The 13,205-nt window shown below is 41.9% G+C and overlaps 1 protein-coding gene across 4 annotated transcripts in view; it reads right to left on the bottom strand.

The window, feature by feature from the left end:
• The window catches only part of LOC122555180 (prostaglandin F2 receptor negative regulator-like), a 131,271-nt gene that overhangs the window by 54,815 nt on the left and 63,251 nt on the right, over nucleotides 1–13,205 (bottom strand). The window contains exon 1 of one of the 4 annotated variants that reach the window (XM_043700919.1): nucleotides 8,941–9,256. The exons of the other annotated variants lie outside the window; for them this stretch is intronic. Within the exon in view, the coding sequence (XP_043556854.1) occupies nucleotides 8,941–8,986 (46 nt within the window). The 5' untranslated portion in view covers nucleotides 8,987–9,256. Of the gene's footprint in view, nucleotides 1–8,940; nucleotides 9,257–13,205 lie in introns of those variants that run through there. 4 annotated transcript variants of the gene reach the window in all.

The raw sequence follows: 13,205 nt of genomic DNA, 5'->3' as shown, positions 1-13,205 counted from the left end.
CTACTTCCAAGTCTAACACCTGGCTGGGCTCATTCCCCAGTACTAAATCTAATGTGGTTTCGCCCCTTGTTGGCCTGTCTACATAATGGAGGTGCCTGGGATAGAAAGCAAAAGTTGACTAAGGCACTTTCATTTCAGACAATCTTCAACAGCTACTCTTAATTATTGTGCCTTTAATATAATATAAAGCTAAGCAATGCATTTCACGGGAGCATTATAATGTTAAATTAAGCACTGGAACGACGACATGGGTAGCTAAACAAAAATTCGACCGACAAGGTTGGTTTTAACAATGGCTGTAAAAGGAAGAGAGGTGAGGATTTAAGGAGAAGATTTCCTGATTGAAAAGCAGAATAGGTTTGAGAACCCAAATCACCTACTTGTACACTGCAATTCCCCCAATCCCCTACAAACTGCAGAAAATCTGAGGGGTGAAAGGACTGTGGGGTTAACAACTAGGGAACTGGAGGATAAAATGGAAGCAACATTTTGGGAAACTGATGACCTAGTGATATTATCACCTGACTATTAGTCTAGAGACCCTGGCAATGTTCTGGTTCCAAACATAGCCAATGGAGAAGTTTGTATTTAAAAAAAAACTAGAAGCAACATTTCAGAACCACTGGCTTGGACTTTATATTCACTCTGTAAAAGTTCAATCTTTGGGTCTGAGTGATTAAATAATTTTGTCAATGAGAGTGTCCATCTGGGTGAACATGCACAGAAGAATCAGCACAACAGGATCAAAGTCAAAACAAACTAAGCAAAAGGACTGTTAAAGTACACAGTGGGGGAGGACGCAAGAATTAGATTAGATTCCCTACAATATGGAAACAGGTCCTTTGGCCCATCAGGTCCACACCGACCCTCCGAAGAGTAACCCACCCAGACCCATTCCCCTCTGACTAATGCACCTAACACCATGGGCAATTTAGCATGGCCAATTCACCCAACCTGCACATCTTTGGACTGAGAGGAAACTGGAACACCCAGAGGAAACCCATGCAAACACGGGGAGAGTGTGCAAACTCCACACAGTCACCAGAGGCTGGAATCAAACCTGGGTCCCTGACGTTGTGAAGCAGCAGTGCTAACCACCGAGCCACTTGCTGTTCATATAGAATGGTGAAAGAGATAGGACAGGATTTTGAAAAAAAACACAGGCTTTTGAACTGCACTGTGCAAGTAGTCAGTCAATGAGATGTTTGCCAGGTCAGCTATCAAAGCCTGAGGGTATAGGTTCTCTATCCTAGCAAGCTGCACTGGAAGATAAGTGAGGGAAAGGATGCTTCAAAGTGATGCCCTCTCCTCTTACTTTGTTCAATTTAAAAAAGTGTCACAGTGGGTGGGAAGGGGGGTTAAACCCATCCACATGGGGCTGGCAGCTGAAAGAACGGTGGCACAGTGGTTAGCACTGCTGCCTCACAACGCCAGAGACCCGGGTTCAATTCCCGCCACAGGCGACTGACTGTGTGGAGTTGCACATTCTCCCAGTGTCTGCGTGGGTTTCCTCCGGGTGCTCCGGTTTCCTCTCACAATCCAAAGATGTGCAGGGCAGGTGAATTGGCCGTACTAAAATTGCCCGTCGTGTTAGGTGAAGGGGTAAATGTAGGGGAATGGGTCTGGGTGGGTTGCGCTTCGGCGGATCGGTGTGGGCTTGTTGGACCGAAGGGCCTGTTTCCACACTAAGTAATCTAATCTAAACCCAGATGAGCAGGTTTGCTTGAAGCAGAGTTTGCATCCTTTCAGCAGGGACTAACTTCTAGGCACCTAAAAACAATCCCATTCTTCCCTGCTGAAACCTGGAGGGGAAAGCACGTGACCCTTAACAAGCCATCCAGTGTCCAGGGCTGGATGGAGTCAGGGAAATGACATACCAGACAGGCTATTTTTAACTCCCACTAGTATTAGACCATGTCCTGAGGTTTTCTGGGGGTAAGCTGGGCTCAAAGATCAAGCCCCTATTCTTTCCACATCAGAGGGATTACTTGAGAATTAAAAAGCAAAGGCTAACTAGGATCACATCAGTTTTTATTTCATTTTGACGTTAATGCACAATACTATTTGACATATGTTGTAACAGATTGTATATCATAATTGAAAATTTGCTCCTCGTCATCAGGAGGATGGCCATTTGAATAGTCAAAAAAATAAAAATTATGAACAAGACAGACAAATATTTTAGGGTTGATGCTTGCGTCAATGTTGTTGTTACAATATTTTAATCTAGCAAAGAACATCCTTTTCCAAACACCTAGTCACAAGGTCAAGATTTCACAAGTTATTTCATATCCAATTAAATTTTAAGGCACAATCATGGTTTTGTACACAATCGATGTTCCAAAATTAAAATAGGATAATCGACAAATTAATCTACATTTTTCATGTGGTTATTTAGGGGAAGAACATGAGTAAAGATGAGAGAACTACCAGCACTTTAGACAGTGTCATTGAATATTTCACATTCACACAAAAACAAATAGTGCCTCAATTTAACATCTAGAATATCTATAAAACAAAGTATTGCACCAAAGTGTCAAACAGCTGACGTGCTTAATTCCTGGCATGGAGTTTGGAATTACAACCTCTTGACTCAAAAAAAAGTGATACTAAACAAGAAAATAGAGATAGTATTGTGTGCCTTTACAATCTGTTCTTTGTATGCTGGAAGTAATATTAACGTTTCAAATACTAGTAGATAATGATTATGCATATATCAAGTTTAAAATGTTATCCTGAAACTTGCACACAGTTTGACAGTGCTGATACCCAAAATATTTTTCACCAAATTCAGGAGTCAGGCATTTTGCACTTCAATAGTCAAATCAATCATTACACAGTGTATGCATTTTGCAATGTAAAATTCTCATGAGGGATGATCAAGGATAGACAGGGTACTAACACTAAGTTAGTGTTTAGTGGGAAAGGAAAACTACCTTGACATTGCATTGAAGGTTTTAGGATTCTGACCAGTGCCTTAATTCAACCCCAAGGCCAATTCTGTACACTCAAATTGTACAGAACTTAAATCAGGTAGTATGTCAACAGGCTTGCACTTTGCCAGGATTGCATGCACACACTACAAAAATGGATCCAACCAATAACAGTTTAAAGGTAAAGTAGAATCGCTAAGTTCAGAAAAACAGCAGCTCCTCTTAATTGTTATTCATCAAATTTAGACCATTTTCAAACTTTCTGATTACTTTGGAAAATCTGGGATGAAAAAAAAAGTCAGATTGTATTCCATGACTGAAAACAAAAAGTGCTGGAGATCACAGTGGATCAGGCAGCATCCATGGAGAGAAGGCAAGCTAGCATGGAGGCTAGATAACTTCTGAGACCCGCTGTGATCTCTGGCACTTTTTGATTTTAGTACAGATTCCAGCATCTGCAGTAATTTTCTCTTGGATCTTATTTCATTGCTGTCTCTAATCTGGAATTGCAACTGTCAGAAAGTAAGCATTTCTGAGCACTGAGGAAAACAAACCTCAAACCAGTTCAAGAATCGCCTCAAGAACAACTGCAGAGTTAGAGGGCTGGAAAAAGGAAAACAAAATCTTTATAACTACAGATTCATTCTAATTTTTGTTCTGGTGTTTGACATCTTAGAATTGGAGAGAAGCAGGACAGACAGGTAGTTTCTCAAGCATTTATCCTGCATCAACATCAGAAAAAAAAACTTAAAGCTTCCAAACATAAAAAAAAGGTCTGTAGAAAGTCTTACAGCCCACTGACAACAGATTTAAAATAATAATAAAAAAAAACTTTTCTTCCTTGGACTCTTCAAAGTTCTAAATGCTTTCAATGGATTATTTGACACTGACAGGGAAAGTGTACACTTACTGAAACAACATGAGAGAGTAGACCAAATGCTGGAAGTTAAACCTTCTGAAGTACATCCATGAGGGAATAGTAGCTACACTGAGCAAATAAGAACTCAACTGGAACAAATGATATTGCAACATAGACAAACCAGGAGACCCTGGAGTCTTCACATTCCTTGTACCAAGTATCCATTGCAAAAAACTAATTACACTGTTAACATTATAAAATCTCCAAGTACAAGCTCATTCCTTGCAAAACTGCAGTAATGACTTGTACCACCAAAATCAACTTAAGATTTGCACGAGATCCCAATTTTTATTTTGGTTAGATGATGGTTTGGAGATGCTGGTATGTTGAGGGGCGGAGGGTTCTGGGATGCTCTGCATTCAAATCCCACCATGGCAGATTGCAGAATTTGAAATTAATTGATTCTAAAAATAACTGCCGGTAAACTAGCTATCACTTAACCACCACTCATTGCTGTGAAAAACGTATCTGGTTCACTAACATCTTCTCAGGAAGAAAATCTATTGTTGTCCTAACCTGGTCTGGCCTACACATGACTACAGACCCACAACAACATGGTTGACTTTCAACTGCCTACTAAAAAAAGTGACCTAGTAAGTCATTTAGTTGTATCAAACTGCTACGAAGGCTAAATAAAAGAAATGAAACCAAGACGACCACCCAGAATCGACAGAGGCACTGAAGACAATGACAAAAATCCTCCTTACCAACATTGAGGGGCTTGTGCCAAAATTAAGAGAGCTGTCCCACAGACTAATCAAGTAACAGCCTGACATTGTTTGGAAAATACGACGAATCTAAGAGAATAATGATGTGTTGGAAACCACTAATATCATCCCCGATTATGTGTCCCACAGGTAGGACTGACCAACTGGAGGTGGCAACAGTGGTACACAGTCTATGAGCCTTAAACTAGACTCCAGACACCATGATATCTCATGGCTTCAGGTCAAATATGGGCAAAGAAATCTCCAGCTGACAAAACAGTACTCCTCCACACAACACAATCTGGAGGAAACAAGAGTTGATGGTAATGGCACAGCACATACTCAATGGGAGACTTCCATATCTACCACAGACTAGCTCAGTAGCAGCAGAGTTCACTGTAAAGAATACAGTTGGTAACACCTCCGATAGGTGCTGAGGGGACCAAGAGGGGAGAAAGTTCTTTTTGACCTCATCCTCAATCTATTTGCAGATGCTTTCATCCGCAAGTGTTGGTAGGAGTGGCCAATGCACACAGTCCTTGCGGAGATGGAGGTGCATCTTAACACCGAGGACACTGTCCATCGTGGTGTGTGAGGCCTGAGGCTGGAATCAAACCCGAGACCCTGGTGCTGTGAGGCAACAGTGCTCACCACTGAGCCATCGTGCCACCATGTACCATCTACAAAATGGACAACAGTAACTCAAAGTTACTTTGGCAATACCTTTGAAATCCACAACCACTAAAGGACAGGAGCAACAGATGCACAGGAACACTGCACCTGGAGGTTCCCCTCCAAGCCATTCACCATCTTAACCTGGAAACATATCACTGTTCCTGTATTAAAATTCTGGAATTTCCTTCCTAACAATATTTGGGTATTCCTACACTCCAAAGATTGTCATATCTTTAAACAGCAATTCACTCATCTCCACAGCATTTAGGAATAGGTAATAAATGCTGGCTGAGTCAACATATTCCATATCAGATGGATGAATAAATAAAAGCAATGATAACCTTATTACCACTTTCATGTTACCATTACTAGCCACATATCAAAAATCTGGTTCACAAATGTTCTTTAGGAGAGGAAATCTGCTACCTTTATCTGACCTGGCTTATATAGAGTCACAGAGTGATAGAGATATATAGCATGGAAACAGACCCCGTCGGTCTAACTCGGCCATGCCTTCCAGATATCCCAACCCAACCTAGTCCCAGTACCTGGCCCATATCCCTCTAAACCCTTCCTATTCATATACCCATCTGCTGTTTAAATGTTACAATTGTACTAGCCTCCACCACTTCCTCTGGCAGCACATTCCATATTCGTATCACCCTCTGAGCGAAAATGTTGCCCCTTAGGTCTCTTTTATATCTTTCCCCTCTCACACCCCAGGGAAAAGACTTGTCTATTTATCCTGTCCATGCCCTCCCAATGACTTTACAAACCTCTATAAGGACACCCCATAGCCTCCAATGCTGCAGGAAAAACAACCCAAGCCTATTCAACCTCTCCCTATAGCCCAAATCCTCCAACCCTACCAACATCCTTGTAAATCTTTTCTGAACCCTTTCAAGTTTCACAACATCCTTCCAATAGCAAGGAGACCAGAATTGCACGCAATAATCCAACAGTGAGCTAACCAATGTTCTGTACAGCCGCAACATGACCTCCCAACTCCTGTACTCAATACTCTAACCAATAAGAGGAAAACATACCAAACACCTTCTTCACTATCCTATCTACCTGCAACTCTGCATTCAAGGAGCTATGAACCTGCACTCCAAGGTCTCTGCTTAACAACACTTCCTAGGACCTTACCATTAAGTGTACAAGTCCTGCTAAGATTTGCTTTCCTATATGTGACTTCAGAATAGCCTATTATTCCGATCAAGGGCAATTAGGGATGGGCAATAAATGCTAGCCTTCTCAGGTGATTCCCACATTTCACAAATAAAAATAAAGTGATATTTGAGCTATTTCCACAATCCTTTCACTGTTTTGCCACTGTCAGACAGCTTATCCACCAATCGGGCTTGGACAAGTTGCAATGTCCTGGATTTAAATAGTAGGTCAAACAAGATTGTTACTTTTGATTCCTAGTCACAAACATTCAGCCTTTACCAACAATTCTACCCTGTACCCCCAACAGATTGCAGTCAACCTCACTGTCCTAACAGGACAGAGATCAGGGGCTCCTGAACTCTCCATCTCCAACACAGACTGCCCATTTCAATCGTGTGTCAGCCTCCATCTCCAACATCACCAACAAATTTTCTGACAAAACTCTTCTGTCGATCCCAGAGTGCACAATTCCAACAGTCTCCTGGCCAACCACCATTCATAAACTGCAGTGTTGCTAAACCTCTGCTGTCTAAATACTACAAGAAGCAAGCCCCACTTGTCCAACGCCTCGGCACTCAATAACCTGCATTGCAGTAATGCAAACCAACACCACAAAACAAAATTTTCATCTGCATGTTAAAATCTCTCACCAATCTTGCCTATCTTCATGTTTGGACTGACACTACAACCATTTGAGAATTCTATATTCCTCTAAGTGCAGACTCTTCTGCACCTCCTGTCCAGTGTACCCCAGCACTGACAGCTGTGCCTTCCATCCTCTAGACTCTAAGCTCTCCACATTCAAGACTCTCCTTAATACTTCTTACCTGTTAGTCACTTCCTGTGGAGGGACAATCTTTTCACGGTTGTTTATTTTCCCTCAAGTATATTCAAGGCACTTCAAGTTAAAGGCACTATAAAATTATGGTTGTATTTTGAACTGTTGTATAGAGTTACAAATTAACAATGACTACATGGACAAAGTAACAGGGTGTGACTTGCTGAAGTGAAATCATACTTCAATTAAAAAGTGGGAGAAAAACCAGTGCAAAAAAACCCCAGGACAACAACGGTTGGTAACTCAACACCATGATCCCACAGAAATTGTTTGCAGTAAGGTGTGGCTGCAAACCTTTCTGGAAAACCGTTTTTAGGGCATCGCTATGGCAACAATGTGGTCAGAAATAAACAGGTACAAATATCAAAATGAAAGAAAGTTTTACAGAAGTTATCAGCCCAAATGTTACACTAAGTGAGCAGACTGCACATTTATTAGGGAGTCAGTGGGGCAGGCTGTGAGTAACTCCAGAGTTAAACAGAGTGATCTCACAGTTTGGAAAGATTAATTACCAGGACTGCATTTAGCTTCCTTTTAAATACAAGGCTCAAAGTCCAAACATGACCCTATAAAAGGAAATCTTTTATACATTGGAATTCAAAGAATAGAAACAGGTCTACCATTGCCAATGAGTTTAAAGTAAATGACAATTAAGACTTCCCTTTCAGGAGCATGGGTAATTATATTCAGGTATACGGTGGACCCAGGTGGTGGTAGACTGCTGAGATGTGTCAAACATTATTGAACCTTACATTTATAAATAATACATTTTTTTGAATTACAATTTAGGGCTCCAATAGTTACCACCCTGGATAAAACAACACGGGAGAAATTTCTAGCCAGCCAGGAGAGCAAAAAGAGAGACAAAGTTCAAAGTCAGATTTGAGGTGAAGGTGAGCAGAAGGCCGTTGTATGCTGTGTCGCATGCTAGCTTCTCCCTTTACTGAAGTTCAGAAATAAACATCTTAGCATTGTCCATACTGACTAAGTGAATACAGACAGCGAATTTACACAAATCATTAATCAGGAATCGCTGCCCAGGCTCATTCTCGGGTTGAAAGAAAAACTCAAATTTAAACTGGGAATACGGAGGACAGAAAAGGACGATAAGTACCATGCGCCAAGTTTCAATTAATCTCAGATCCCAGAAAACATTCAAATACCCTTAAAAAAAAACAATAAAACGCATTTTTTTAAAAAAACACGAAGAGATTACTAGGACAGTCGAACGACAGAACAGCTCTAAGAAAATGAGGCCAGTGTCTGTGAAAACTCAGGAGAGAATAAATCCCCCAAGACCAGTAGCTTTAAGGGTGAGGCGGATTGCGAATTCACTGGGAAATAAAAGTCCAATGTTAGCATTATTTAGCTTCTTGGACAAAAAGAATCCGGATGGGCAGTTATAATGCAGGGCAAACGGCTTGGGAGTGATTCAACGGACTGTGTGTATTCAGTGAAGCGCTTTCACTGTCCTCACTCGGCACTTCCCCACCCCCCTCCCCCCGGCGGGAATCAGCGCGCTGGTCCTGCCTCCCCTCTCACAGCCCTCGGCTTAGCGTTCACTCCCAGTCCCGCAGTGTCGCAGCCTCCGGGGCTCCTCTAAGGAGATGGGAAGACACAAGGAAATGGTTGGAAGATGGGGGAAAATAAGAAATCCAGGGGTTCTCCACTGCAGCCAGCGACCCCCACACTTACCCCAATTGACCACCAGAATCAGCAGCAATAACATCGATCGCTCCATCCTCTCCCAGGATCTGCCTTTAATGGCAAACACTCCCCAAACTCGGGAAACAGAAAGAGAAATCAAAATCCCTCCCTCCTTCACTCCCAACTGGAGCCTTTCCAACAGCTCACTCTCTGTCTCCAGGTAGCACTTCTTGCAATATGACCGAATTCCAGACTGAAACTTCAAAAACAAACTTAATATACTGCCAGAAAGTTTATTTTATCCTTAGAAACGTGGAACCCCAAGGTTAACTTTACCAGTCAAGCACTTGGAAAGTTTCTGATCCTTTACCACATAAAGCTGGCGGAAACACCCAGGAACTTCCCTTTCTTTCAGGTAATTGGCTCCGTTAAAAGGGGAGGAGAAAGACGTCAGGCGACACACGCATAAAAAAAATCCAAAGATTGCAATCCTGCCTCATGGGAATTTTTATTTTCGTTTCTGCAGTTATTTGTTCGTGTTCATCGATATCCGATCGTTGGAAAGCATTGGGATTATTATGATCCGGTGTTGCCTTTCAGTTGCTGAGGTTGGTATCACTTCCTCTGTGAACATTCACCTCATCCTGCAAATAGTGTTGAACACATCTTAAATCAAAATGGTCAACGAGCATGGTTTTGCTCTGGATGGATGTTGTGCAACGTAAAATCAATTCACAAAGAAAGAAAACGCAATCGACCTATTCTCCTGTAATTACAATCGATTCACACTCCTTGGGTTGAAGGTTCAAACCCCACGTCTCCGAGTTGAGCCTAATAGATCAACACTGAGGGAGTGGTATACTGGTAGAGGCGTGACCCCTCCGACGAAGATAAATAGATAACTTGGCATTATTTGAAGAGAAGTGGAGTTTTCCCATTGTCCTATGTAAAATTTATCCCTCAAACAACACTATAACTGATAATCTGATTCTTTGTTTCATTGATGTATACAAATTGACTGCATCATTGCCCAAACTACAACAGAGACTATATTTCAGTTCCATCTGTGGATGATTACTGAAATTTAGTTGAACTGCTTACTGACACCACAACAGACGACATAGACTTTTTGAGTATCACGATTAAATCCATCTGAGCTCAACTAGACAAATTAGTACAGCATCAATTCCCAAAATAATTGCAGGGTTTTTTTGCTTTCACTTCTCTCCCCAGCAGAATTTGACTCCTACTCATATGAAGTCGGTTCTACCTGTGTTACAGTTTAGTTTTTTTAAATTACTCTTTTTACATCCTTTACTAACTTATAAGCAATCAATAGATCATTTTGCAGCCGCCTTCTTCATAGAATAGAAGAATCATCATAGAATCCCTACAGCGTGGAAACAGGCCGTTCCAACAAGTCCACACTGACCTCCGAAGAGCAACCCATCCAGACCCATTCCCCCACCCCACCTTTACCCCTGACTAATGCACATAATCTACACATCCTTGAACACTATGGGCAACTTAGCATGACCAATTCACCGAACCTGCACATCTTTGGACTGTGGGAGGAAACTAACGCAGACACAGGGAGAATGTGAAACTCCAGACAGACAGTCACCCGAGGTTGGGATTGAACCTGGATCCCAGCACTGTGAGGCTGTCGTATAAGCCACTGAGCCAGCCCTTTAAAAGGTGAAAAGTGCAACTTTGTTCAGCCTTTCCTTTTGGCTCAAAACTTTGACATTAGGGGTTTAATTCTATCTTAACTTGCCCTGCAAGAAACAAACATCAATTTTACATAATTGATTTTTTATTAAATTGTAAAAACATACACCTGGTAAAACAGGTTGTTGATCCAATCTCATTAGTTCTCTGCTGAGTGGATTACCTTTTAATTAGCCGTAAGGAATCATTTTTATATCTTCTCTCTGGATTCTTACCATTGTTATGTGTGCCCTTAATGGTTTAATTGTTAGGTTTGGGCACAGTCCATGAAGTGTTATCTAGCCAGCACACTATTCTTGTAATTCGTTCACAGGATGTGGCAATGCTGGCTAGATGAATGTTTATTGCCCATTCCTTAATTTCCCTTGAGAAGCTGCCTTTTTGAAATGGTGCAGTCCACGTGATGTAGCAACACTCACTATGCTGTTAGGAAAGGGGTTCGAGGATTTTAATTTAGTGACAGTGGTGTGTGGCTTGGAGGTGAACTTGCAGGTGGAGGCGTTCCCGTGCAGTCATTCATGTCCCCTTCTAACCTATATTTGAATGTTTTGGCTGTACAAAGCAAAATTATATTTGATTTGTTGGTTGTTATCACACAAGGAATGAACATGTGCTACATTACATGTAAAATGAATAGATCGATTACATTTCCATGAGCTACTTCAACAAATTCCATGGAGTACATATATTTTTCATTTTGTTTTCTTCCTGTAGACAATGTTTTACATTTACCTTTATAAGACTTCATGCTTCTCTTGTTCTATTAACTTACATAGTTTGCCAAATAGTATTATGGGTCCAGGGCAAGTTCCTTCTTGAGATCAGTTTCTGTGACTGATCTAAATCATTAATCCTCCAATGAGACAGTACAGATCTGCAGAATAATTCCTCGGGCTCACTACACAGCATTTCTTACCCCAGCATCTTTTCCACCTAACTGCCTATTAAAAAAACTAGTTTCATGGTTTTTATCTTTTAAAATGACTCTCAGATTTCCCTCGAGTTCCTTATTTTTATGTAACCTAATTAGTCATTTTCCATGGAGAAATTGGTCAAAACGTTTTGTAAATCAAGTTGCATTGAGTTGGAGGGTTTTGAAAATGATCACTTCCTCAAATTGCACATAGATACTAAAAACAAGGACACCTATAACAAGTTCACAGTCAAAACGTATGGCTCTGGAAAAGCACAGCAGGTCAGGGCAGCATCTGAGGAACAGGGAAATCAACATTATGGCCATAAGCCCTTCATCAGGAATGTTGGGGGGGTGCCAAGGAAGCTGTGAGATAAATAGGAGGGAGGTGGGGCTGGGGGGAAGGTAGCTTGGAAGGTGACAGGTAGATGAAGGTGGGGGTGACGGTGATAGGTCGAAATGGAGGATGGAGTGGATGGGTGGGAAGGATGATGAACAGATAGGACAGTTCAAGAAGGTGGTGCCGAGTTGGAGGGTTGGATTTGGGATGAGGTGGGGGGATGGGAAATGAGGAAATCACGATGCCGTGTGGTTGGAGGGTCCGAGGGTGGAATGTCACAAAGCTAGTCCCTTTTTTCCTTAAAGCTTCTCCTTGGCTCAAGGAGACTCTGTCCTTGATTTTTTTCAGAGGGGCAATAAACTGAGCTGGGCTCCGATCAGTCTGGTTTGGTACAGAGATAAAAAGGATTTTGAGAGGCCTTTTGTTAATATGTAAACAGATGAGACTTCAGGCCAAAGTGATAATGTTTTAGAAGTGACCTGTATAATGACCCAGCTCTTTAGCTGGGCTAAGCAGTTTTGGTTTAGTCTTGAACTGGGAAATTCAACAGGGAGCTGTTTGGAAACTCTCTCTCTTTTCTGCCCTTCAACCTCAACCCATAAACAAGTGTTCCATTTATACTGGGTTTTAAAGTGTATTTGCTTATTGGGACTGTTGTGTATACAGTATTTGGAACAGCATAATTAAGTCTAACTGGATAGGTTGAGTTCTGTAGGGGTTCTTTATTCTGATCTTTGTGTTTCATTTTGTAAATTTGTGAATACATTTTTGTCTGCTTTAAAATCTTGTAGTCAACCTAGGCTTAAGGCTGCCTGCTTAAGAATGTTTTGAGGCGATTTTCCTCCAGGAACCAGGTGGCTAGGATTTGATGGTGGAGGAGGCCCAGGACTTGCATGTCCTTGGCGGAGTGGGACGGGGAGTTGAAGTGGTTTGCCACAGGGCAGTGGGGTTGTTGGATTCGTGTGTCCCAGAGATGTTCTCGGAAATGTTCCATGAGTTGATGTCCTGTCTCCCCAATGTAGAGGAGACCACATCGGGTGCAACAGACACAGTAGACGAGGTGTTGGAATGTGCAGGAAAATCTCTGCCAGATGTAGAAGGATCTTTTGGGGCCTTGGATGGAGTTAAGGGGTGAGAGGTGGGTGCAAGTTTTACACCTCTTGTGGTGATAAGGAAAGGTGCCGGGAGTGGAGGGTGAGTTAGTTGGGTGCATGGATCTAACGAGGGAATCGCAGAGGGAATGGTCTCTACGGAATGCTAATAGGGATGGGGAGGGAAATATATCTCTGGTGGTGGGGTCTGACGATAGGTGGCAGAAATGGCGGAGGA

The sequence above is a fragment of the Chiloscyllium plagiosum genome, chromosome 12, assembly GCF_004010195.1.
Source record: "Chiloscyllium plagiosum isolate BGI_BamShark_2017 chromosome 12, ASM401019v2, whole genome shotgun sequence".
NCBI classification, from domain to species: Eukaryota; Metazoa; Chordata; class Chondrichthyes; order Orectolobiformes; family Hemiscylliidae; genus Chiloscyllium; species Chiloscyllium plagiosum.
The sequence above is the reverse complement of the archived record's forward strand: the minus strand, read 5'-3'. Positions and strand labels throughout refer to the sequence as shown.